General features: G+C 39.7%; 1 protein-coding gene across 1 annotated transcript in view; it reads right to left on the bottom strand.

The window, feature by feature from the left end:
• Window positions 1-26360, bottom strand: part of eys (eyes shut homolog) — a 154135-nt gene extending 127775 nt beyond the window's left edge. The window contains exons 1-11 of the mRNA XM_008278748.1: window positions 25616-26360; window positions 24827-24943; window positions 17792-17988; window positions 16843-16970; window positions 15280-15394; window positions 13344-13506; window positions 8620-8724; window positions 5139-5278; window positions 3205-3368; window positions 2796-3049; window positions 488-592 (exon numbers count right to left, since the gene is read on the bottom strand). Coding sequence (XP_008276970.1) covers window positions 488-592; window positions 2796-3049; window positions 3205-3368; window positions 5139-5278; window positions 8620-8724; window positions 13344-13506; window positions 15280-15394; window positions 16843-16970; window positions 17792-17988; window positions 24827-24943; window positions 25616-26360 — 2233 coding nt within the window. The remainder of the gene's footprint in view (window positions 1-487; window positions 593-2795; window positions 3050-3204; window positions 3369-5138; window positions 5279-8619; window positions 8725-13343; window positions 13507-15279; window positions 15395-16842; window positions 16971-17791; window positions 17989-24826; window positions 24944-25615) is intronic.
• Window positions 26361-27028: the final 668 nt, after the last annotated feature.

Genomic DNA, 27028 nt, shown 5'->3' with positions numbered 1-27028 from the left:
TCAAACATGTGGAAAATGTGTAAAACACGTTGTCACTCGGTTAAAGGACAAGCCAAAAACTCAATCAGAGTTGAATTACGGTAGGAAAGTCACGTTTGTATGCACTTGCGCTTAACAAGATAGAATACTTTGAGTGTTTTCTTTACACTGCTGATGCTTGTTTTAGCCTTGATTAGGAAAAATAAATCGCAAAACAAATTGTGTTATTTTTCCTAACCCTGATGCGTAATACCGATTTAGTGCTGCACGTGGAAACTTTTTTAAAACCTGCATTCATGCATTTAAAGGAATATTGTAAATGATAATTCCATCTCTTTTCTATTTTTGAAAGCACATTTTAAACTTTAAAAAAAGTGAATTATCATCACACAACTTAACTGTGTAAGAAATAAACTTTTCACATATCCCCAAGGTAGAGCATACAGAAAATTAATAGCATGATATTTTTGTAAACATGCTCAATAATACACAAGTAGACGGTACTTACCAAGAGGACAGTGACAAATGTAGTCATTTATCAGATCCATACACGAGCCTCCATTTAGACAAGGCTGCGACCAACAATCATTTACATTCTCAGAGCAGGTTCTTCCTGCAAGATGAAGGGGGAGAAATAAATAAACTCTATTTAATGTTACAGGGAATACAGTTTAAAACGTGCCTGCCGATGAATGTTGCTGTCGCTGTGAGAATTTAATAATTATTGTAGTGAATCTCCAATATGTGATTAGTATTTGTAACCACAACACGCCGAACCTATGCAGCACACGTTTCTGCTCATTGTCTTCGAATCATGTCTTCAGTAATGCGGCAGCCAGTTTACCGAAGGCATGATTTCATTTCACGAGGCAGCTGATTACTTCTGATCCTAGGAGCTCAAAACGTGATTGAATGATTATGTGTTCGGCATGTTGCAGCTTGTATGTATGCATAAATGGTGCAACCTCAGTTTTAGTATCCTCGGGGCAAGTATTAGATATGGAATTGATTGAAGATTTTACTGACAAATTTAAAGCTCCACTCGGTCTGGCCTCTGGCAATATTTCAGACCTCTCAGTTCTCCGTGAGTCACAGAGCTCATAGAGAACTAACAGCCCGATATGCCCGGGCGCTGCTCTCCTATCTGCACTGCTGTCTACACCAAAGGTAATTGTACTTTCGCCGTCGTGACCCCATACACTGGCAAGCACTCCGTTAATCATGTCCTGTAAGGTACTCACATAATTAAGGTAGCTGCGGACTATACCGCCACCCTAAATATATTTTACACATTCAAGACACATTTTATACTATACACTCTACGACTGGTATGATACTGAGCCAGCCCCTGATATTAACTACCTGCTTACACATTCCGCACATGGTTTCACCACTGTCCGGTTTGGACATTCACATGACTCATGGCTACGATTAATACGAGTGGTTCATGGTGAATGTGTAAGCAACAGCCAAACTATTTTAAACATACAAAGGTATACAATTCCTATACCTTTTTTCATGTAATTTTGAGATAATAAACATAATACAGCATATTATTGCTATGAAATTAATCAAAAACAATGCTCTCATACTTTTAATTCACACTCACTCATTCTATGTATTTCAATCATTATAGATATACCTTCATCATAGTCAAAATTGCATATTCGGTCTGACAACTGATACACACCGATCAACTGCAACACGAAACCACTAAGAGGAGAGGCGGATAACATTGATTGTCTTGTTACAATGGCAGCTGTCAGGGGGAGAGATATACAAGGCAGCAAGTGAGCGGTCAGTTCTTGAAACTGATGTATTGGAAGCAGGAAAGTGTTCAACTGACAGGATCTGAGCAATTTTGACAACGGCCAAATGATGATGGCTAGACAACTGGCAAAACGGCAGGTCTTGTGGGGCGTGTTGCAAGGATGCGGTGGTTAGCAGCTACCAAAAGTGGTCCAAGAAAAAGGACAACCGGTGGTCACAGGCACCCAAGGCTCATTAGCAAACACGGAAAAAGACAGCTGGCCTGAGTGGTCTGATCCCACAGTAGAGCTACTGTAGCACAAACTGCTGAAAAACCTGAACACTGGTTGTGATGGAAAGGTGTAAGAACATATAGTGCATTGTAGTTTCTTGTAAGAGTCACACACCATGGAATAATGGAAAAAGATGGCCTGCTCCGAGGAATCGAGGTTGCTTTTATGTCATGTGGACCGTTAGCTTGCAGTGTGATTATCTGGGCGATGTTCAGCTAGAAGAATTTGGGTCCTGCCATTCATGTGAATGTTACCTTGACATGTACCACCTACCTACACATTGTTGCAGGCTCTGTGCATCTTTCTATAGCAACAATATTCCATCATATCAGTGGCCTCTTTCAGCAGGATAATGATGCCTGCAGTACTACAAAAAGAGGAGTAGTTTGAGAAATATGACACAGTAGTCATGGTGTTGACATGGCCTCCAGACTCCCCAGGTTTTAAACCAATTGAGTATCTATGAGATGTGCTGGAAAACTCTGATCCACGAAGGCTACCTCTCACAACTTCTAGGGCTCAACAGATCTGCTGCTAAAGTGTTGGTGCCTCAATGGACCAGACCTCTGTTGGCAGCATGAAGGTGACCAACACAATACTGGGCAGGTGGTTTTAAAGTTGGGGCTAATCTATGTATATGAAATGCACGCAAATTTTGATGAACTTTCTGTTTAAATGGTGCATATTTCAGCTTCAAAACCTCAACATTTAAACCTCCATTCCTCTGGCCGGCTATACTGCCTGCAAATATGCTCGCATCAGATGGTCTCATACCCTCAAAGCCTCGGGGACAGTGGCACCGATAATCACTGATTAGGTCCACACAGGTGGCACCATTTGAGCAGGGGAAGCTGTTGCACTCATTTGTTTCCACTTCACAGAGCGGCCCTTCAAATCCGAGTGTGCAGCGGCAGGTGAAGTTGTGCTGCTGGTCCAGGCAGACGCCGTGATCAGAGCAGCGATGGCCAACACAGTAATCAATGTCGTCCTCGCAGTGGACGCTCGTGTATCCTCTGGGACAAAGGCAGCTAGCAACAGATTAAACAGAATTTCTTAATACTGTATAGAGAATGAAGAATTCCTTCAACCCTGAAGGAAGGGAGCAGTAAATGTCACAGCTTTTACAATCATTGACATTCTGCTGCCAGAATAGCCGGAAGACAATCAGGATTTGAACACTAACCTGTAACCATCAATCTCATCCACACACGTGGCTCCATTTTGACACCAATGTTGAATACAGTCGTTGACATTTACACGGCAGTTCTGACCAGTCCAACCAGGTGTGCAGATGCAGGTGTAGCTACTGGCATTATTCAACACGCAGTTCCCTCCATTGGCACACGGCTGTTAAAAGAAGAAAAATTGTATGTCAGAAAATTCAAAGATGCTGCTTCATGTGCAAAAATGAACCCGCTTTATTTTGTACGGTAATATCTTAGATTGGACTCAGCTTATTCTGGTCAAAAATGTATCAATTATTTTACAATGCAAGCCCTATTCATTTCTTGCTCCTGGCTGCCTGAAAATGAGCTTCATTACAGCCACATGACACAGTCATGAATACTGATTCATGCTTTATAGTGGATTCACTCAGTATTCCGTGTAGCATCTTTATCATGTCTTACAAGAAAAGATCAATGGTCATTGAGGGCTAAACCTCCCAAGAGCTCTCTGCAGCAACAACAACAACAACAAAAAAGGACACTAGCTGGTGCATGTGTATATGTGGTAGAGGAGAAACAAAGGGACAGAGGAAGAGCTGGCTTGTTGGGATGGTTATAATGCAGACATCATGGCATTTCTGTACCGGGGCCAACACAAGCCCTGCTCCACAGTGAGTAATCATCTCCATCTGTCATCTGAAGTAGCTTCTCTGTTCAGGTTTGGTTGCTTTTCTTTTAAAAAGCAGAGGGTCAATTCCTATAAACATAAAGAAATCGGAGCATTGACAAATACAGACATAGCAAATCTTCTTTTATGTCAGGTGGCAGAGGCCTTTTCAGTCCTGTAAATGTGCTCCCATTGTGCATGTCAAATGCAAAAATCCTAACAGTGACACATTGCTGCTTTGTCTTCTTCCACCAAAGTATGGAAGATGTATACAGTATATCGTGCATACTAACTGTGCTCACTAACCAAGCTTTTGTATGTATGCAGAGTCAGATCACAGGTAAAAATCTCTCGACTACATTTGTGTTTTTGTCGTTTTCTATTTCACACAGCAAAATTTCAAATGACTTCCCTCATTAGTCAAGGATTTAATACAACTTTCTTCCCGGTTGAACTAACATACTGTAGAGCTTCGACACCAGCTGATTGCTGTGTTTATGGATTATCGCATTTGCTGTCAATCTTCCTGTGGGACTTATGCTTATTTTTATCCCTGTGTATAACAAAGGATTATCCCACATTTTATAAATAAGATACTGAATTAATATTTGAGACCTTCACACTCAAGTTCTCAATGTTTGGATTCAGTTTGTGGAAACATTTTGCAGAACTCTTGCAGCAGCTTTCTTATATAACATCTGAAAGTTAGGCAACATGTTTTAAACCACTACAATAGTTTCTGTATTTGATCAAGGTTCATTTAAGTTCCTATGCCACAAGTGTCACACTGTTCATTTCGAAATACATCCATTATGTATCGCCATCTCAACTGGGTGTCATCGTGATTGTTCGGCTGAGTTCCGCTTTCATAAATGACAAAAATGATCAAACAGAGTTAGGAAACTCCTCCAGCTACGTAGATTCTCATTAATTTCATTGCTATGGTTCCTTACTGTTGAGATAATGTTGCCTGCACTTCCGTAGAGAATACATATACGTTTCTTTATGAGAACAAGGAGATGATTATTGAAATATTTATATTACTTGAAAACTTGTGAAAGGAATATAAAGCAGAAAATGGAGACAAATTGTAAATGATAATCTAGTTTTAAACCTAAAATGCCTTAAGTGTGCTTTTTTAAAAATCATTTTACTAACTTTGCACTTTAATATTGTTTTTCAAGTGTCTTATTTGTGTTCCCACATCTTTCATCTGTAAATGAGGCCTCCATCCTCCAATGTATTGTGAATAAGTGGAGGATGAATTAACATGTTTTTACTCACTTGAAGGTTTTGAGGACAGGGTACACGGCAGGTGTACTGAAGGCCATCAGGGAGATCCAGGCACCGAGTCGTTGGTGGACACGTATTGTTGGGCAGAGCACAAGCATCGATGTCAACTTCACAGTTTTTTCCCAAAAAGCCTGTAAGAAAAGATTTAATACATGTTATACTTGACCAGCAGATTGTCACTAACCCATCTCTAATTTATCTCACTGTACCAGGCCGACTCTTCCGCATATTTAAGAGCCAAATTGTCCAAAGTGTGGGTCGACTGGAGGATTGGCCCCATTCTGGAGCAGAGCCGATGAGCCTTGCTGCCCCCCTGAATTTGTATTTAACTTGAGCCTCGACTTAACTTTCAGGTTAAGCTTGACTAGGCAAACAACAGCATGGCGCTTCTTAATTTTCCTACCTTTTTATCTCCCTCTTGTACCTGCTCCCTTTATTTTAATACTCATCTGTAATCATTAGCATTCTTTGCTGCTGTTAAAAAAAAAAAAAAAAAAAAGGGTTGGTTAGCGCCACAGCAGACACTCTGTTTTGTTCCTACAGGAAAACCCTTGTCGAGTAATTAGAAATAATATGTGATGCTTTTGTTCTCAGACATGATACATTCGGTATACCCTTCAGTTAAATGGACCATAAACTAACATAAATGAATTCTGTAAGTTGTAGGTGAGCGAACACTGCCTTACATTTGCACATGTGCTGTTGTTGAGGAAATATGTATTATTGAGTTGGTGCAGGATAACGTATTCAGCGGCAGGTAGGACTGGGAAAAAGGAAACACTGCATTGTAATTCCACCCATGTCTTAAAACTTTGCTTAGTGCTGTGGTCCAACACTTGGTGGGACTATATGACAAACTCACTTTACCATAAGAAGATGCAGCAGATGAGGCACATGAGCGGAAGAGGCTTAGGTTATAAGAGACGAGATTTAGTAGCAACACTGGAAAGCCAGGCTACGCCCTGTGGAATTTCGTTACCATGGATCTGTGGCCACATCTAGTACCAGTTTACTCAGGGAGTTAGGGATTCATGATCAGGGATTACGGCAGGCTGCAAAGGCAGTTTCAGAGGCGGCTGAAAAGAGCAACTGATGGCTCTGGCTGAAAGGAAAAAGGTGACAGCTTGCGTGCAAAGTATGGATATGTAGCTCGTGTTTAAAATAGGAGATACAGCAAATATCAGCGGTAAGTCAGTGGTCAAACAACACTCTGGAGCAGCAGTATAATCATCTTACACATTTAGGAGCTTTTTAGCTTAGGTCCCACAATGTGCAATTTGAGGTTACCGCTGATATTTATGGCAACGGGGGGGACGACAACGACATATAGTCATCATAGGCAGGTTTGTGAAACATGTTTCTAAATATATAGACAGGCCAGTGTGGATGGGTACAGTCCCGATTGGTTCTCTGAGCAGGTGTAACGGGGGTGGTGCATGATAACCGTCGAGCCCTCTGGGGTGTCATGGGTCTAATTCAACTTGACATCTGTGATGGGAGGTTCCCACTCAACAACCCCAACAACATAACCATCAGGCCACCCTTTAGTTCCTCAAATGTCACAGCCAGATTTCCACAGAGATGCTCCCTCAAAAATAAAGCACAAAGGGACATTCGGTCCAAATCTGGTGTTTAAAAATGAACATTTAAACAGAACTGAACATTGCCATTTACCTAAGTGATTTTTTTCTTTTTTTTTTTTAAAGAGAGAGAAGAAAAGAGAAAGGCCTTGGTCAAATGTTTTTTCAACTAAGTTCCTATTTGTTTATGAAGTTTCAAGAGAGAGGCCATGATGATGATGTTAGCTTTTTCATTATCGCTACATTTGATAAAAGGCGCCTGAGTTATTATTGCATTGTTAATTGTTATTCACAAGATGGTGACTTTGAGCTTGCTTTGCCCTTAAAAGAGTTTGCAAGTTCTGTTTGTGTCAGCAAAGGTTTCCTCTAGTACCCTACATAAAAATTCAAAGACATGTCAGTTAAGTGAACTGGAAACTCTAAATTCCCTGTAGGTATGACTTTGTTTTTCTGCCTGTGTGTTGTGTCTGAGATTGACTGGCAACCTGTCGAGGGTGTGCCCCACTCAGCCCAGACAGGCTTACGCAACAGCATCCATACCCGACTGCTGTGATGTACGTATGCTGTATCATACAGGATATACAGTTATGTTCCGGCTGTGACAGAACTGTGCTGATGCAAACTTCAGCCGAACAAAATTCCACAAATTGAACTGAACCGAGGTGATGAGTCTTCAACTCCCTCCAACCTTGAGCCCGATAAGCGGTGTAGGAAGAGGATGGATGAATAACACTTCAAGCTATCATTCACAGTCTTTCAAACAATGGAGAGGTGTACCTTAGAAACCTCAAGCGCTGACACCATTCATCAGCTGATGAAAACGCAATGCCACCTCTGAATGTCACCTCAAATAGTGACTCTAATGTACTGTGATTCAGCGACTGACGAGGCGAGCAGAGTCTGTGACCCTGTATGTCATCAACACCGGTATTGTGCTTTAATGTTTAATTGAACAAGAGTGAACAAGCAGAGTTTCATTACCGTCAATGTTGCACTTCCCCCAAAGAGCCGAAAACATTAGTTTGGAACAACGGCTAAAAATAACGGTGGCAAATTCTTGAGAGACCAGAAACGTCACCTGGACACAATGATGCTCTGCCCACTGTGTCTTTGGTCTGTACGGGCAGTAAAGTGTTCCAGAAAGGCAGAGCAAGAGAAATTGCCAGACACACAAACTGCGCCTTGCCAACAACAGCAAGCTCCCGCGAGTCGTCCATCAGTTTATGTTCGGCGAATGTAAATTCAGACCCAGCCGGTGAGGCACAATAGGCAATTATAGGAAAATTATATTAATGGGAATTTCATAATATAATATTTGCACAATTTGGCCGCATTATGAGCTTGGTGATTTTTCTCAGCCGTCAATCACGGGCCAAGACTGTAAACTGATACTGTGTATAATGTGACAAAGACCCTGACTGTGCCTTGTTGTCTCTGTGGAGCATGTTGTGATCAGTGGCATGCTGGGAAGTTGGCTTTTTTTTTATGGGTTTTTTATAACTTGTGGAATCATGATGAAATGCATTTGGGCATTTATTAAAACGTTTGGAAAGTAGTGAGAACACAAATTCACATAGTTCCATTGGAATAGCAAAGCATTTTTAGGAATTAGGTTGAAGATACGATTCATGAGATGAGTTAAATAATGCCGACTCTATCCTAACTCCCTCAGGCAGGATGTGTCACCGTGTGGGGATCCTGCTGGCTAAAGCTCATCACCTTTGGTTTTCAGGCTACACTGAGATGGCCAGAGGGGCCCCGGCTTAGAATCTTAGGCCACATTCACTGCAGACATGTGTAAAAGGTCTGCAATGCTGCCTGCTACCACATCCAATACAAACGTAGGTTAAACGTTAATACAGAGCTTCAGATTTGGACATAAATCCACATACCTAAAGGACACTGGCAGCTGTAGTCTCCTAGTAAGTCAGTGCATGTGCCGTTGTGTTGACAGGGGCTGGAGTCACACTCATTGATCTCAGTCTCACACTTAGCGCCTGAGGAAAGAGGTGAGAAAAAAATGATGCAATTAGCGGCATTTGTATTCACATTCTGGTCACATTTCACAGCATTTATATTGCAGAAAAGCTATAAATGCAGCCTATTATATCATATATACTGCCTGCATATTGCATTATTAAAATACAACTTTGCAAAAAGCCTCTTTTCTTGATTTATTTATGTTCTAATTATGTTCAGTAAAGCAATAGTTTGCACAAATTTGCTTTTTTTTTAATTGGATATTAAATGTTAACACTGATACCAGACACTGAGCCAGTTAGCTTACATTTAAACAAAGTGAAAGAAAGGGGAAACAACAAGTGTGGTTGTGCTTAAAAGGTGAAAAATCAACAACCTACTACCAGTCTAACCACGCAAATGAACATATACTATACGTGTTTATTCTGTGCAAAAAGCATGTGTATCTGTAAACCATTACATTTTTGACTTGGAAGCACTGACAGCCTTTAATCAGTCTTTAATCTCTGTGATGCTGCCAGACAGATACTGGTGGTCGAATTTTCTTTCCTTTTTTTTTTTTTAACAATTTTTTCCTCAACCTAAAGACAGAGCCAGGCTAGCCGTTTTGCCCTGTTTCTAGAGGTTATGCTAAGCTAAATGAACCTCCTACTGGTTTAACTTCATATTTAGTCCACAGATGTGAGGGCACTAATGATCTTCTCCATTTACTTTAAGCAAGAAAATAAAAGAGCATGGTCGCCACATTGTTCCTTTTTGAATTTCCTGCAACTGCTTTAACAACCTTTCTCTTAAGACGGTAATTAGGTTGCAAACCTTTCTCTATTAAGACACTGCAGGAGTTAAGTGGTGAGCTCGAGGACATGCAAAAAACAAAAAAAAAGGATGTTAAGAAAAAAAAACACACCCTTGATTGGGCAGGTTCACTTTCTTGTTAAGAAAACAGACACCTAATGACGAGCTGTGTCGCATTCAAGAGAGCACATGAGGTGGGGGGATGCAGGCATCTTGATGGGAGATTTGTTTGGTGCTCAGCTGCCTCAGCAGCTGCTAGTTCCACTGCTGTGGTTGGGGGTGTGTGTCTTCCTGTGCAGGTTATTAATTTAAAATGTCCTATCATCAATAACGGAGCAGCAATGACATGTAGTGAAAGTCCCTTCTTGACAGCAGCAACCTCATGCTACAGCACAAACACTATGATTGATATCATCTGCACGTTAGCTGCTACAGGTCATTATAGACAAAATATGCCTTGCTGTGCAGCAGAAAATTATACTAATTTGTCCTACTAAAATCTTAGAAACGCCTACAATCATTTATGGCTGGGAACAAAATCAATTATATAGTATTATAGCTTTTTTATGGAAATTATAATATGAGATATGCCAATTTAGGTTGCAAAATGTTAGCAATATAAAGCAATGTTACGCATGTCTAGAAAAATGAAAAAGGTCAATACGCATTAAAGGTTGTTTTTATTCATTTTAAAAAAATATTCCATGCTTTTATGCTTTATAGTAACGAATTGTGAGATAAAGTTCATAATATAAAAATGTTGCATATTTCATGCAAGAAATTCCAACTGGTTTCCAATTTTGTTGGTCTTCGGGGATTCCAAACTTTTACTGCATGAAGCATTTTTGCTGTCTGCCTAATCCCCGTGTCTTATGGTATTATTATGCACACAATTAAAAAAGAACAAGAGTGCGTATGGATGAGACTAACTAAATGAATGCCAACAGTTGTTTTGTGAAAAATAAAGCCTTCCAAAATGAAACCCGAAAGCCGCGGCTTCAGTAATGTATCCTGAGTTATGATCTATGATGGAGTACAGTGGGGTTTCTGGGCAAAGCTTGAAATTAAATTGGCCTTTTCTATGCTGCATGGTTCGAAATTCCAAAGCAAAAAATCCCGAGATGCCAGAAAATGATGAATTCTATCAGTCACTAAGAACTGCCATGGTGTAAGAGACAATTTTCCATTACTGAAGTGGCAACAGATTTCAGCTTTGAACAGAGGAAAAAAACCTTGTTCATGTAGTGCTATGTAAGGGCTTATCTGACTGACAGCTGAGTGTGTCAGGACTTAAGGGTAGATTGTGAAATGTGCTATAGGCCAAAACCTGAGTGCACTAGATAGAAAAAAAAGGAAAAAAAAATCCCATTCACCGGCTGTTTAAGGACTAAAACAACACAAGACCAGTGCTGTGCAGTACCACCACAACACCCTCTACATTATATACAATGTTCAGCAAGGACCAATCTGTGTTGTTCCATTTTTGTCTACTAACACCTTCTATACATAATGTAGTACTGTCTAAATTAAATTATGATAAAACAGCATGGGATAAAAGTGAGTTTGTATGTTTCTTTGGCAGAATTAATTGTTTAAATAAGCAGTATGGAGTAAAATAACACAATTAGGAGCAGTATAGGAAATATATGACTCTCCTATAGGGTTTCTTCATCTCGTCTTTCTTTTTGTTGGGGGAAGGGGACGCTTTTATCGCCTTTGTTTGATAGGAGAAGTGAAGATGGAAAGGAAATGGGAGAGAGAGCAGAGATGCTCATGTGATATGCACCACAACCAAAAGCACTTGTAGCATTCAGCTCGTTTATAAGTAAGCACTAATTTTTCTAAGTGAACCACGCACCGCTTTCAAAAGGCCCGTCCTCTCTAAAGCCAGCTCTTGAAGCATTGATACACAAATGAAAATCCCCCCCCCGGTTTGTCTGGGTTATTCAATTTGTTAAAGTATTGTCAATAAAAACAAGAGATCGACTTTTTTCTTACACCTCATACTCTGTAGCAACTTGTTTTTGTGGCCTTTTTTTTTTTTTTTTTTAAACAACTGTCACTTATAGCTTAACAAGTTTCGGCCATGTTCCAAGCTGGCAGCTAATTAGGAAGCGGTTTGCCAAACTACTTGGATTAAATGCAATCAGCAGCAGGCCTTAGAAATGTCAAACAGGCAAGACTACTGGTAAATAAGCTTCAAGGTTAAAAAACACTTCAAAAACAGAACTGGCCTGTTGCTTTAAATCTGGGGCTGGCTTGTGATTTACCACAGATTTCTGGCCTGAAATAGTCACTTTACTATTTATTTCCACTTTAAAGGCATTCACTTGTGTTCTAAGTTGTAGATGCAAGTGTTCTGCTTCTCTGTTTGTGCAGTGCAATAAAATATAAATAAATGAAATGCAACAAATCAACAACTACTATTCCTAATAGTGCTACTAATTTCTGTTTGTCCTTGTTCCCCTTTCCTTGGTTATGGTCAGGGGTCAGTTATGGAACAGCAGCTCCTGAGCCGGCTGTAATTCAGTCTTTCGAGACGTTAATCAAAGCAGGTGCTTGCGAACGCGGCATCTGAACCTAAACCCGATGGTTAAAGAGTGCCCTGCTGACCCATGCTACTGTGTCGCCCCGCTGCCCTCTGTGCAATCAATGAGCACTAGCAGAGGTCTTGAACTCAAATGTGAACCCTTCTTGACAAACCAACTCGTAGATGAGTCTGAGGTTACTCCTGTGTTACAGGGCAGGAGACATGTCCAAGTTTACCTCGTGCAAGGTACGTGGATATTAGCAGAGTTGATTCAGGAAAGAAAAAACACCAACTACAGATAGATTTTTAAAAAAAGGTTTATAACAAATGTTTGCTCAACATGTTGATTATTCTCTATAAGAGGACTAACTTGTGAGGAAGAAGTTCATAAAAATATAGAAAATAGTTTCGGTTCATTAAGCAGGGTTAGATGCAAAGAGAACAAGTGCAAAGCAGAGACAAGTTTCATTTTTCTCAAACCCATTTTTTATTAAGTTTGATGGTGGCTGGCTTTAGATATGGATTTGATGTGCTTCAGTTTAGTTTAAAGGATCTGATATCCCCCATAATCCACTGCTGTATCTGCTGCATGAACTCCGCAGCCAAATTACATTTTTGTGCCTTTTATGTAAAGTTTTTCTGCAACAAGTTGTGTCCATGACAAAAAATGGCAGCATTTCTTTTACAGAGCAATTTATATGACATAATATGTTCATAAACACCTGCCAGCCAATCGGAAACCAGCATTTCTATGACCACAGAATAACTGCATTTATTCTAGCACGATACAAACGATACACTTTTAATGGAATACAAGAGTATATCATAACGTGTTTATAGATTTTATGCCATCTTCAAGCCACCCGCCTTACAACATCAACAAAAGGCAAAATAGAAAAATGTATAATTTATGGATTCCTCTCAGCATGAGAGCGCCGTGTCAAATGTCTCCCAAGCAGACTGCAGATTGACTGTCTTAAAACAGTAAAACATTCAGAAAGCTACCACCTTCACGACTTGTGCTGCACGTCTGCTTCAAATCTTGAGATGGCTTTGGGTATGTAGTGCATTTACATTGTGTCTATAACTATAACAAAGTCTGTAAATGTCAAGCGCATGTAACTGTCAAAGCTACGCCAGTTCCACGTCAGATTTTCTCCAAACATTAATCAGTCATTCTTTGCCCTATAGTCAACCTTTCCACTAGGGTTTGTATGAATCAGTCCATACTTTGTGATATTTTGCCAACAGACAGATGGACAGACAGATTGAAAGGGCTCAAAGAGAGACAATAAAGCAAAGTTATCTCACCTATGAAGCCGCGGGGACATTTGCAGGTGTACTGAGGGGGAGATGATGGCTGACTTGTTGTAATGCATGTGGCTCCATTTAAACAGCTGTTTGGTTTTATCATCAGGCAGGCATCACCTACGTACTGACAGAACTCTCCGGTCCAACCTGGGGTACAAACACACTGCGGGAACACAGTACAATATTCATGTGATCGATGTTAAAGCACAGAATACATCAGCCCACAGTAACGAAATGTGTCATACAGAGCAAGCATGTTTTGGAGCGACGACGGATTCAAATCAAACAATGACTACGAGGGTTGTTGGTTTTCAGTTTTAAGTGAGTTTGGTGTGTCTAACTGAACAGTGTAGGAATCGTATCCCTTTATACCTGTGGGGAGAATGAATAAATACAAGAGAATACAATAAAATTACAAAAAGCCCCACGTTCTTAACTGCATTAGGTATTATCTAGCAATGCAGGTGTTTCGGTCTGCTTTGAGACATTTGTGCCTCAATATGATGGAGGTGGAAACAATTTGTTTTAGTTACAGCATTACATAAATGACTTTAAATAAATTTAGCTGCACCTCTAATATCCAGAAAGTGTAATTTCTAAACACTAGGATCCCCTCAAATTTAATTATATCGTGGCGAGGGCAAAACTCTCAGATGGATAACAAGGAGCAAGAAAACATAGATCAAAACCTAAAGGAATGGCTGGAACAGCACTTTAGTTATTTCCCTTAATACAAATTCAAAGAGTTGCAGTACGGAGCCAAGACAAAAGGACTACTCTACACATCTCTGTTACTACATATTCATGGAAGAAGGAATTAAATGAGCGCTACACATGGCAAGGGCTATTCATGGTCAGAGAAAAGAAAATAAATAAAACATATATATATATATATATATAAATAAGCAACACAAGAATGTAAATAAGAACACGGCAAAAGGAAATGGCCTGTTTGCAGTGAGCAACAATTTTTGATTATGTCTGACCCCAGTTGGAGGCGCACCAACACAAAGCATCTAAAAGTAGATTTTGGATTAAGAACACTCTCAGCGGTCTAATGGAAGAAGACTGATGGAGAATAATTAGGAGCTATGGGGCATTACGGAGCAGTCTCAGGTGCTGTAAAAAATGCAGACATTTGAGAAGACTGAGCAATACAGAGGCAAATTAGACCAGAACCTGCCTGTCTGAACAAAGCGTCCACATACTCACAATGATTAATGGGTTAGAATTGGATTACTGCTGTCTGTAGACATATTCTACCAGTGATGTTCTTGTTATTCTCTTTGTTTTTCAATTCAATTAGTGGGAGATTTTCTTATGCACAGAACTTAAAAGACCTAAGATGAAGAGACATTTCACTGTGGCATGCTGAGGAAGATTGAATAGGGAAAAAAAAAACACATGCATTCAATAGCCAGTATCTATATATTTGCATAATAATAGTTAATTTCCTCAAAGACAAAAAGAACATCATGTAGTTGATGACAGTGTAAAGCATTCATCAGTAACATCAGTCCAATCAGTCCAAAAGAGATCACATGATTCTAGTATTAAAAATAAGATTTAAAAATGCAAATTAAGCAGCCACATAAATCATGCAACAAGCAGATTCTAATGAGCTTGTAATGCCTGATCTACAAAGTGAAAAAGGTTGCAATATATCACACAGAATGTTTTTACACTGCATGCAATCGAATGCATAAATATAGAGTGGACTACTATAATTGTGATTTTTGTTTTTTTTTTTTTTAATCAGAAAAAATTATAGAAAAAATGTCTTGTTACTGAAACAAAAGACGTACCGTGCGCATCATCACTCTGCTAATGGACGAGTTGACATTGTGTTCACGCTGTAGCCCCCATTAAGGGGCAGCATGTCATATTTTGCGGGCTTCAGAGTATTTAATTATGACTGAAACACTGAATCACTTACCTGATATCCGCCAATTACACTCAAGCACAATCCCTCATTTAGGCAGTTGATATTGAGCAGCCTGCAGTAGTCAATTCTTTCTTCGCAATACTTCCCAGAAAACCCTCGCAGACAGCTGTTGAGAAGAGGTCAGTGTCATCAAAATCGATTCACCCTGAGCCTTAAGCACTAACAAGCAATACTGTATTGTTTCTTTTACAGGATACGCGGGGTTATAATTTGGTTTTCCGCATGATCTGATTGTGATACGGACCTGGGCGGGAAAGCGTGCACACATGTTCTTCCAATTGCTTTCACCTGGATTGTGGCAAGGGTGACGTTATTCTAAAAAATTTAAGTCAATTATAAATGACAGATTATGTTTTCTAACAACTGGAAAGGTCAAACTGCTTATTTGACAAATACATGCCTCCATTGAAGAACTTCCCGTATACTTTTCATATACTGTATGTTTGATTCGTGTTTGTTAAGACTGTGGGAGCTTTAATAATGACATAAACAAACCCGTCCCGCAGATTTCAGGAAACAAGCTGTTACAATCAAGTATGGTAGGTTGATTATTTATTTAAAAACAATCACAGCGAGCTCTGACAATGATAAATGACATAAAATATGTTGAAATGTGAAATTCGTACATGTGTGATGCTGTTGTCTGAAAGCCTGAATCAAAATTCCAGTCCCATCTAGTAAGTGGATTTGAAAGACAGCAGGTGTAAGGCAGAATGAAAAGTCTAATAAACATGAATGGAAACATACCTCATAAGAATCCCAGTGGTGATCAACAAAAATATCCTGCCTTGTAATTTTAGCGAGGTGTTTCACTTGGGTGTTTGGAAATGGGGGGGAAAAAAGACTGGCGGTACAAGCAGTAGCAGGAGTTTTAGTCTGCGATGGAAACAGGTTTCGGTGTGATGATAAGTATCTAGAGGGCATCAAAGGCAGACTGTAATCTAGTAGAAGCCTGTATCCTCCGAGAAGCATCTCGGCGAAAACTGTTTTAAGATTAAATGGCAAGTCTGTTTGCCTTTCACTTTTACAGGTTTAGAGCAGAGTCGATAAAATATAATATGGCTGACAATGCTGTGTTGGAAAGCATAATTCTAAATGCAATTTAACTGATATATTTCATATGTGTTTTTGTATTGTCAACAAATCTTGTGTACAGACCGACAGATGTTTATATATATATATATGTATATGTCAATACTGGACAGTATATGCTGTTACATTCTTTGTAATATGGTATCTGGTGTAATAGTTGGTGCTCTGAGGTATTTTTTTGTTTGGTTTTTAATAGGTTTTGGTGAATATTATCGACGATAAGAGAAACAGAACATTATCAGCCAACAATGAACCTGACAACATATGTATTAATCCTGGAACTCTTAAGAGGAATGTAAATCCTAATCGCATTTTCACAAGGTGAACAAAAAAAAAAGAAGAAGAAGAAGAAAAGATTCATTGTAATTCGCTCTCAGAGGGAGACACATTCACAAGACACTCGAATCATCTGGAAAGGGGACTGTGAGAACGGCCTCTATTAGATCTCTCTCGGTGCTTCACCTGCAGAAGTAATCATTTCCCCTGGACGCACAGGTGGCATTGTTCAGACACGGCGATGAGCTGCACAGGTTCTGCTGCCTCCTGCATGCTGAGACCACATTACCATCTGCACAGACACATTCAGAGGCCTGCATAGAGGAGCATACAAACCAGGTCACCTGTCGACTTTGGAAAACAGGGTCGCTTTGCACAAAAAGGTACATTAGATCTGGAACATTATCAATGTTATTATCAAAGAGTGATATAATTGCGGCTTGATGGACTCACGCGATCATTTGCCACTGACCTCTAAAGTTACATAATCTAAGTAGGCAAATAAATAATAGCTTTCATATACATTTGAATACGAGTTTTAGATATTATGAGAGGCTAATAAATGTTAATGTTCTTGTAATCCAAAGTTAAACAGATTACCCTGCTAGAAAAATATCTATGTCAAGCAGCAGCAATAATAGGCATTATTTTGATAAATGCCCCGTTTCGTCTGCTCTACTCTGGTATTCTTAGGTGGGTTGGGAAAATGTGCAGTGCACTTGGCAAACTGTAATGAAGAAAACAAAGGTCATGGAGAAAGACAATTAGACCACTACTGTGTTCTCCCCAGAGTATCCTCCGGAGCATTAGGAAACACTACTACCTCTGCAAAATGTATGACCACAATAACGTTTCCAGTGAAAGTTGAAAATTGCAGCAGGCATCCAATTACAAAAGGTTTTGATGAGAGCCATTTCAAACTGGCACTTAAATATGCGCTGGGTCATTCAATCAAAATGCTAGAGGACGCAGGCACTCTTTCCCTTAGCTCATCTTCAGCAGGAAATATTAATTGCTGCCGGAGCCTTCAGAATGAAGCCATTTGATCTTGTTTCGAGACACTATTAATTTTCATGTGCCATTTCTTGTTTATGTCCCACTGAGATAAAACAAATAAGGAAAATGAAGTCCTCACATGCTTCCCTGCGGTGCAAATTTGTTCCTCCTGACATGCGTACGACGTGCAATCGATGTCAACTCGAGAGTCGCAGTAAAGGCCCCCAAATGGCTCTGGACAACGACAGGCGAATCCTTTGGGGCTCTCTTCACATGCACCTCCATTTCTGCATGGATTTGGGTCACAGGGGGCTTTCCTCTTCTCACAAGAAGGGCCTGCAAAACCGACAACAAAAGATTACTGTACTGCACTCAGACTGCGAATAATGCATTTAAGTATGATGTGTAAACGCGTTCCCTACCTAGCACGCGTTCACGCATTCCATTTACTCCTTAACATGGAATGGAAGTATGAAATCTATTTAAAGCAGAACTATGCCTATAATGACAGGACTGATGTCACTTACACAGCATGGAAGCAAGTGCAGTGCAATTTCTTGTCACTATGTAAGTGCTCAATTTATCACATATTGTCACAATTCAAGTTTAACTGTAAAAAGTAGGGATCTCTCCAGTCGGTCTAAAAGGTTAGAACTTGGGCTGATAAAGGTATTTTTTTTAGCTGATCCGTATCAGCACAAATCTAAGTTCGATCTCTTGTTTACATCTGCTGTCACACAGGTGGGAGCAGATTCTGTGGGAGGATGTTTGGCAAGCAAGTTTTGCATACTGTTCTTAATAAATGTGTCATTGTCCATGTACAACTAGTTCAATATTAATTAAGCACAGTGGGTGTTATCTTTTTCTTTTTTTTTCTTCTGTGCCAGTATTGCTGTTTCAGCCAATGGACACATGATGAGCTACATATGCCACTGGGGTAAAAGAATGCTGTATTAGTTAAACACATGAGCGCTGGCTGGAGGGCCTTAAGTACCACAGAAGTCTTTGTCATGGTGGCGCATTGGAAGCTAGACCCTCACAATGCTCTCTGCGGGCCAACACAGAACTGCCTGTTTCCTTGGGTTGCTACGGTAATAAACAACGAGATGCTTCACCAGAGGGCTGTACTACGAAGTGAGATTAGTGGGTTATCAGGTATGTTCAGCCTAAAGTCAGAGTTTTCAGTGTCACAAAGGTGGCTCTCTTTTTAGCACGCTAGATCTCTGATACTTAGAGACTGATACTTAGATCTGTTTCTCTGGTAACTGATGCTGTGGAGCTAACCTGGTCAGGAGCAGGTCATGTTCAGAGTTTTGGCTTTAAATCGGCTGAAAGAGCGTCTCCCTTTAACCAACTTGTTTACCGACTATTATTTATGAATGATACAGATTCTCAGCTGAGGGAATGTGTTTTGTCTGCAAACATGCTGAGTTGTACGTGACTAATATCACTGAATGAAACTGTGTAGTTACAGTATGACACACTGTATATATTACGTTGCCATGGAAACCTGACATGTATTTAGTTGGCCTAACTATGTTTTTATGTTCAGCTCTGATTTGCTGTCAAGTCCGTTTACACTGCTGGTACTGCAGCTCATAGGGAACAGATTAAAAAGTGGATTATCCTTCTGGTATTTATTACAGAGAATATTCAATCAATAACATTAATTTTGCTTTGATTTGGCCAAAAATTAAAGTGATATCCTGTACTTTGGGACAGTGTCAGACCTAAACGCACTTCAATACAAGATCGTGTTTAAATACATTAGGTTTAAAGTTTAACTTTAACCTGCAGCTCTCAGTTGGAAATAAGCAGCTGCATCGGTAAAATATTATATATTAACACATTCAACAGTTTCCTACCAGCATTTCTGTCTTGCACCATTTGCAGTAGCTTTTTACCATCAGAATTTTTTGTATTCCTCATTGTTCTCCAATAAAACAACGTGTGGACTGAAAGAGCTGCACACAATCGTTTTATTTCGTGCAGCAGAAGAGTCACATGACGCGTTTAACACCCCTTTTTATATGAACATGCACAGAGTTTGAAGCAGAAAGTCTTCAGTTGACAAAGACAGCTGATAACCACCTTCGAGATACTCATTATCCCCGATTGCGTCTTTCTTTTTTTACAAAGAAAGCCCGGCTATGTCAAACTGGCTTCCTAGTACACCCCTCTGGTGGTGCAACTCAGCACCATAACTCACCTATAATACTTGAAGTGTGTTTTATCTCGCAAAACGGTATCACCTCAGACCAGCAGATAACGAAATGTCAAACATTTCTTTGGCTTCTGACAGGTTAAGTATATACGAATGGTATTTCTCATTTCAGAAACCATCACACTAAAGCCAACAAACTAAATAAAATAAAATAAAATTGTCAAGATGTTAGTTAGAGTTATGGAAAAGAAATGACTAACTAACCAGAAGTAATAATTATATTTCCTTCGAAGTTTTCCCTTCCTGATGAAGTGTTGTGTTGTGTACAGTGGTGTTGTGCCTAACAGAGGACCACAATCATTTTTTATGACGCTCACTTCAGGGAAACCAAACTTGCTGTGAAGAACATGGCAAATGTCTCGAACAGCAAATAAATTATTTGGATTGGTTCACTTAAAAATGCATGGTTTCCTCTGAAGGCTACAAACAGGGAGTCGAGGGTGTGCCCTCCTTGTGTTTTTCCTGTTTAGTGCTTGTGATGGAGAACTGCCTTCATCTCAGGGTGTTTCACGCTGCGCTTGTGTCTGTGTGTGTGTATTAAATTTTGTGCTTGCTCCATGTAGCTTGGTGGTGCCGCTGCATCTAGTCAATTCTGCACATTTAAATTAGCACCATAATCAGGAGCGCCAGTTGTTTGATGATGATGAATGTAATAAAGTAATGATGCAACTTGTGACAACTGCTGCTCTGGTTTTTAAGAAAAATATTTGGACTACACTCAATGGGTTCTCCATGTTTAAGTGAGGGAACGCATATTTTCCTTTTGAAAGTATTTTCCTGAAACTACCAAACTGATACTTAGCTCAGTAGCTGCCAAATGATCTGTAAACACAGAATTGTGTAAATTGAGAAAACATCTACATGAAGCCAAATTGTGATGTGTCCATGTTGAGCTCTCCCACTGCTGCTTCATGCCATATAAATTACTCATTAGGTATTTAGGGTATATGACGCATTTCTGTGTGACTAGTAATGGTGCTGCTCTTCTGCATGTTATGGCCACAGAAGTGCTAAACTTTGTTTGCCCGATCTTTCTCACTCAGCCTGTATTATAGGGTAAGGAGAGGGAGGATGTACAAACACTTTTTGCTGCATTGGTGCATCCAACTTAAGCAACATAAGATGCTGACCATTTTATCTACCGCACTTTTTTTTTGGTTTTGCTTTATTGGATTTGGGGCAATTTATCACTGCATTGTAAATGTACTATAATCATTACTACTACTACTTCTACCACCACCACTACTACTACTGTAATCACACATAATCAGACGTAACCTGGGGTAATATTTTTTGTACATATGTATTACATTTTATTTGTTCATGTCATTTATTTTTAACCGTTTTATTTCAATTTTATTGTCTTTTTCATGTCGTACTTCTACATTTGGTCACTTGACTATATGTTTAAAGGTTTAAATTGTCTCAATAGGTGCAGATATTCCCAGAGAAGGCAGTTTCACAGTGTGTCCTGATAGACTGAGTCAAGATGCATACCACATAACCACATTTCCATGCTTCGATTTCAGCCCAAACTTGCTTTGCACGTAATTGATTTTCGTTTGTTTCCTGTCTAATTCTACACTGCCCCATCCGATGGCAAAACACCTAACACATAAGAAAAGTGGCTCATTTCGGCTATTAATTCTTCAGTAAAATTCAATATTATTATGCTTACAGAATACTCAACCACTGTATCAGAATAATTCCAGTGACTGACCTGAATTGAACTAAACTTAATGGAATGAGTCCACATTAACAGACAAGTACGTCTTGATAACTGTCATATTTTGATCATGTATGTACATCAAATAAAAACTAAGTCAATAGATCTCTATAAAGTACATTAATAAATGAAAAATCACCATGAAGATATATCGATTTTTACAGCGGTAATTCACTGAACTGTGAACTAAGTAGTCTGTGCTGCAGCTCGTTTCATACAGTAAGCGTTTTCCCAGATAAAGTCATTTCGAGCTAAGCTGTGGCCAGTAGTTTTTAATAAATACCACAACACTTTTGCCACCAGCGGCTTAACCAGAGACAGGGTAATGCTGCAGTGACATTGTGTGCAAAGGATAAAATTAGACTGAATTCACTGCAGGTTCAAGGTGAATAAAATTTGATGTTATTCCCTGGTGAGGGTTTTCATTTTTGTGTTCTTCACAAGGTACCTACACATTTATCTTTCCAGTGACTCTTTCTTTGCATATTTTCTTTAATCCCCTTGCTGATACAAGTGCTCATGTCCCAGAGGCTCCTCATAGCCTCCTCTGTGGGCATCAATCTTACTGTGTACAACTTCAGGGTTTGCTTTTGCCTCAGCTCATTTTACAACAGAAATGGAAGTTTTCATAACTGGTACACTAAAAGCTGAACCTCCATAAACTGCTATATTTTTAGGAACATTTCCATCTGTCACGCATATTTATGACACGTATAATCATAATAACTCTCTTGCACTCCAGTAAGAATTCCCTAATAATTCTGGTTTATGGCATTCTACGATAGAACTTTTTTTTTTTTTTATTTGCATTTGTGCCGTCATCTCAAAACACAGTCGTTATTGCAGCGATCACGAACTGCAGCTATCTAGTATGCATAAAGAAACAAGCATCATGTCCGGATCTAATTAAATTGTTTAACAAGGGTAATGACTACATATATAGCCCAAATTAAACTTTCAAAATTTGATATTACCACCAACAAGATTGTAAAAAACAATTAACAACTTATACCAAACGGAAATGGCTCCATAAAGATGGTAATACCTTGCAACAAATACCCAAGAGGTGGTGCGCAGGAGAGTCAAATCAAAAGAAAATCTCATTTGAAACGTCCCATGAGTTTGGCTCATTATTCTGTGCGCATAGACTTTGGCCTACGAGGGCAGCCAGCAGTGGAGCAGCCACTAACTTCCAGTTGATTAATGAGCCAAATGCAGCAGGGAGGGAGAGGAAGCACAAGCTCCACAGAACTCCCAAGAAGCTGATGGGACAGCAGGACACCATGACTATGCGAAAGCACCCAGCGGAGGCTGCTTACTTGAGAGAGCAGCAGCAATTAAAGCAAATTAGATAAAAGCTGCAAAGGCAAAGGAGCATGTAACTCACCAATTTGTTTCTGATGTGAATTATATGAATTAGCCATTCAAAAAACCCAGACAAGAGCAGTCATTTTTTTACGCAGCCAACTGTTTTGTGCGGCTGTCCTCTGAGTGGTTTGGTTATTATTATATAGTCATCGCTGTCAACGTGGCTTAATAGGCTTCTATTTTAGTTAAGAAATGCATTGTGTTTTCATCAAAATGCAGCTAATTCAAATCATATTTTAGGGTCGTGGATGAATTACTGGAAATATTTCTTAAAAAAAATTAAATGTCAGAGAATTAAATCAGACTTTGGTTACTTTGACACATAATCTGGTTCGGTGCCGTCTTGATAAGCAATAAACATAAACTCTTTGTTGGATATAATACATGTTGTTCATCTGATTAAAAACATCCAGCATTAAATTCAGCGTACATCTGGCATTCACCACGCACCAAAGGATGAAGGCGAAGTATTAACGCTCTCTGTCAAAGACTCTCAAAGAATTATCTGGTAATCTTTTCTTGTAAATATTCAGAGCTGTTCTCCAAAACATCTAATGGTACGATTCATTCCCTACATTCATTCATACAAACTCTTAAAGAAAAGACTTTCTTGTTCCATTGTATGGCCTTAATCTGCTCTGTAAAGAAAAGAAAAAAAAAAAGGAGGATGCCAGACAGTGCTGGAAGTAACCTTGAAACCACATCTCCAAAATAATAAGCTGAAAGCATGGGCTGGACTCGAAAGGCAAAGCTATGACACTTCAAGAATGCTGCCAGGACAAATTGTGCTCCAAACAAAACAATGAATCAATGTGAAGAGCCACCTGGAGATTTTACTCCAGAAAGTTCATCGCAGGCTTGTTTTTACAGCAGACAGTGATATCCAGGGCAGCCCGAGGAGTATCCAGGGCTTGTAGCCCATTTGTGTGTGATACCCATTAACCTAATTGTACATTATCATAGCAGATGAGACTAAATAATGAGTGACGCAGTGATGTCTCAGTACGAGTTTACGAGAGATCACGGCTGCAACACAGTGTTCTTTCTTTTGAGAGCGGTGAAGGCTAGCAAAGAAAAATACGTCAACAGTTTTCTCTGATTCAGCCGTGTAAATGACTCATGGGGAGATATACTACAATACTTTACCGCAGCCTTGACCAGAGTATTATCAGCTACAGGACTACAGGAAGTGGTAGAGAAAAGAAAGAACAGTAAATAACAACTAAAACATAAAAACACACATACCCACAAATGTTAGGATATTTTAGCCATGCCTTATTTTTTTCTTTCCTGCCAACTTTTTTTTTTTTTTTCTAACAAAGTTTTGATATCAAATGCTCAGCAGAAACAATATACTATAAATTACAGTTTAACTGATTGCTGTAAACCTTTGTTTTATTAAGTCTGACACGCTCAGTTAGCTAGCAGTTTAGCCCCTGGCCTTTTACTGCAGCACATCACCGGTTGTAACACGACACATTTGATTTGAAGTGGCCACTTCATACATTATGATGACAAATACAGCATCAAGTGGGATTTACATTTATAGCCCATAAGGAAACGCTGATCTTTTAAAGATTTATAGCTTGTGTAGTTTTCAGCTTTGACCTTTCCAAATATAGTCACCCCTTTGAGGCAAACGACACGCTTGTGCGTATATAGAACTGGGATGCAGCACAATTCCTTCCAGTGTCTTCTGTGTGTAGTATTGTTTAAAAAAAAAAAAAAAAAACTGTCTGATTCGCCTGCAAGGAACCAAACTGTGTCATAATGTTCAAGAAGCAGGTTTTCACTGTCGCTGTGACAGACAATCCATCTATATCGCGCCGATGACGAGCTGAAAAAGAATTGCTTACCAGAGGATCCAGTGTCGCAGACGCATTTGAAGGAGGCGGGTGACATTTGAACGCATGTCCCATTTTCACAAATTCTGTCACAGTTTTCTTTGCCAACGATTTCAGAGCAGTTTACCCCTAAAACAAAACAAGCACACCAGTTGTCGATTCCACAGAAATACACAGAGGTAAAAGTATAGTTATATCTAATTATGATTTATAGTTATAGTAAATTGAAAAGTGCTTTTAATTGAAAAGAAAAAAAACTGAAATTGAATCACTAGTGTAGATCAGAATCAGATTCAGAAGCAGGTTTATTGCCAGGTATAGTTTGCACAGTACGAGGAATTTGTTCTGGTGGGTTGGTGCAACAGTAATACAGAAAAAAAAGAAAAAATAGAAGATGCAATATAAATATAAAATATAAAATATAAGATAATGCTGCTGAAAAAGTACAGCAAAGGGTTTAAGAAAGAATTTTGGAATGTAAGCTGTTTCAATTTTAATTCTGTTTGCAATAAATGAGATTTTTGGGACTGATGAGGAATAACATTCACTTGACTAAACGTATAATTAAGAAGGCTGCTTGCATTAGATTTTAAGTTGCTTTTCCAGTCTTTTTGCTAATCAGAGCATATCTTCTCTCAAGCAGATGCAGCGATGTGTTACAAAAATTACTGTAGTTACAGTAATTGTAATGTGCAACAACGGTAAATAAATGAGTAGTATTTTGTGGATGTTTGTGAAGCAGCTCAAATTTGAAGAATCTGAGAGAGCTCAACAAATGGGATCAGTGGCATTTGTTCTTACCTGTAAAATGTGGAGGACATAGGCATTTATATGTTCTGTAGTTTGGATCTGTGGATCCATTGCTCAAACATACTCCTTTGTTTTCACAAGGGTTATCCAAACAGGCATCAAACTTTTCACAAAACCTCCCGGAGTAGTGGTGGTGGCACTGACAGTGGTACGCACCGTCCCAGAGACCTGTTTGACAAACACCGTTCCCCGAACACAGTCGAAGCAGAGGAGAGCCCTGACAGAGCTGCGCTTTAACAGATACGTTGAGCCTTAAACCGAGGTTGCACAGCTGCGTGTCTCCTTCGTGCAGAGCAATGAAGTAATGATGACCGGGGATGAGCCACTTGGCCTCAACTTGCTCGCCCTCATTTATATTGTGGGGGAAGAGAAACTGATCTTCCAGCTGTCCGTTCGTGGAGCAGCTTTCAAAGTCATCTTTGGACACATTTAGGAGTTTGATGCCATAGGATTTGAGCGTTTCATCAGCGGACATCAGCAGTTTGTCTCCATGTTGCAGCTGAACTGGGCATATCTGCGGGAAGTTGAAAGGCCGCTCAGTCGACTCGTCTCCCCCCTGAGAATTCCAACACTCGGAAACGCTCCCGCAGATGTTTCCTACGAGGCTCCAATTCATTTGGATCGAGTGTTTCTTAAGGTGCCATTCAAGTGAAGCCTGTCTGTTGCAGACTGTTTGGCAGTCGATCATGTGGACAGCCACAAAAACAGCAATCAAGTGAAACAATGATGCCTCCATGCTTCTCTTGCTATTTCATCCAAATCAATCTGGGACTTTTAAGCCCGACTTGTGTCATCCGGAAGATGAATGAGGCAAATGCATTGTATCGTACTTCATCTGATGGTTTGTGCCACGTAGTCCAAGACGTCCAGGGGAATGCTTATAACCTGAGGAAAACAAAGACTGTTATTAATATTTGCAAAAGGAAGGAGATTTTTTACAAAACTTTTAAAGCCTTTCTAACAGTGTCACAGCTTAAAAAATGAATTTAAAAATTTGCAATTGACAGAGTCCACAGTGCTATTATGAGGATTTTGTTGTACTGTAACACCACAGACTTGTGGCCTCAGCCAGTCGAGCATGAGCTGTCATAATCATATGCAGTGCTGCTGACCACCAAGTGTGTCACAGCAGCCTCGGCCTCCCTGAGGTTTCTACAGAGAGTGACAGTGTCAGATAAAATATTCTCTCTCCCCTGCCGGTGCCTGATACCTCAGTGTCAGGCACCGAGATGAGTTAAAGCAGACAGCATTGTCTTTCTCCCTCAGGCCTTTTTCATACGTGTGCACCAGATAAAACAACAAAGTAGAGAAGCCTCGCTGCAAGAAAAACTCCGCTCCTTGATCAGCTCACAAGGGCTGATATGAATAACTGCATGGCGATAAGTAATAAAACGCTGAATATGG

The sequence above is a fragment of the Stegastes partitus genome, unplaced genomic scaffold, assembly GCF_000690725.1.
Source record: "Stegastes partitus isolate 25-593 unplaced genomic scaffold, Stegastes_partitus-1.0.2 Scaffold131, whole genome shotgun sequence".
NCBI lineage: Eukaryota > Metazoa > Chordata > Actinopteri > Pomacentridae > Stegastes > Stegastes partitus.
Note: the sequence above shows the minus strand (reverse complement) of the source record. Positions and strands in the feature narration are given on the sequence as shown.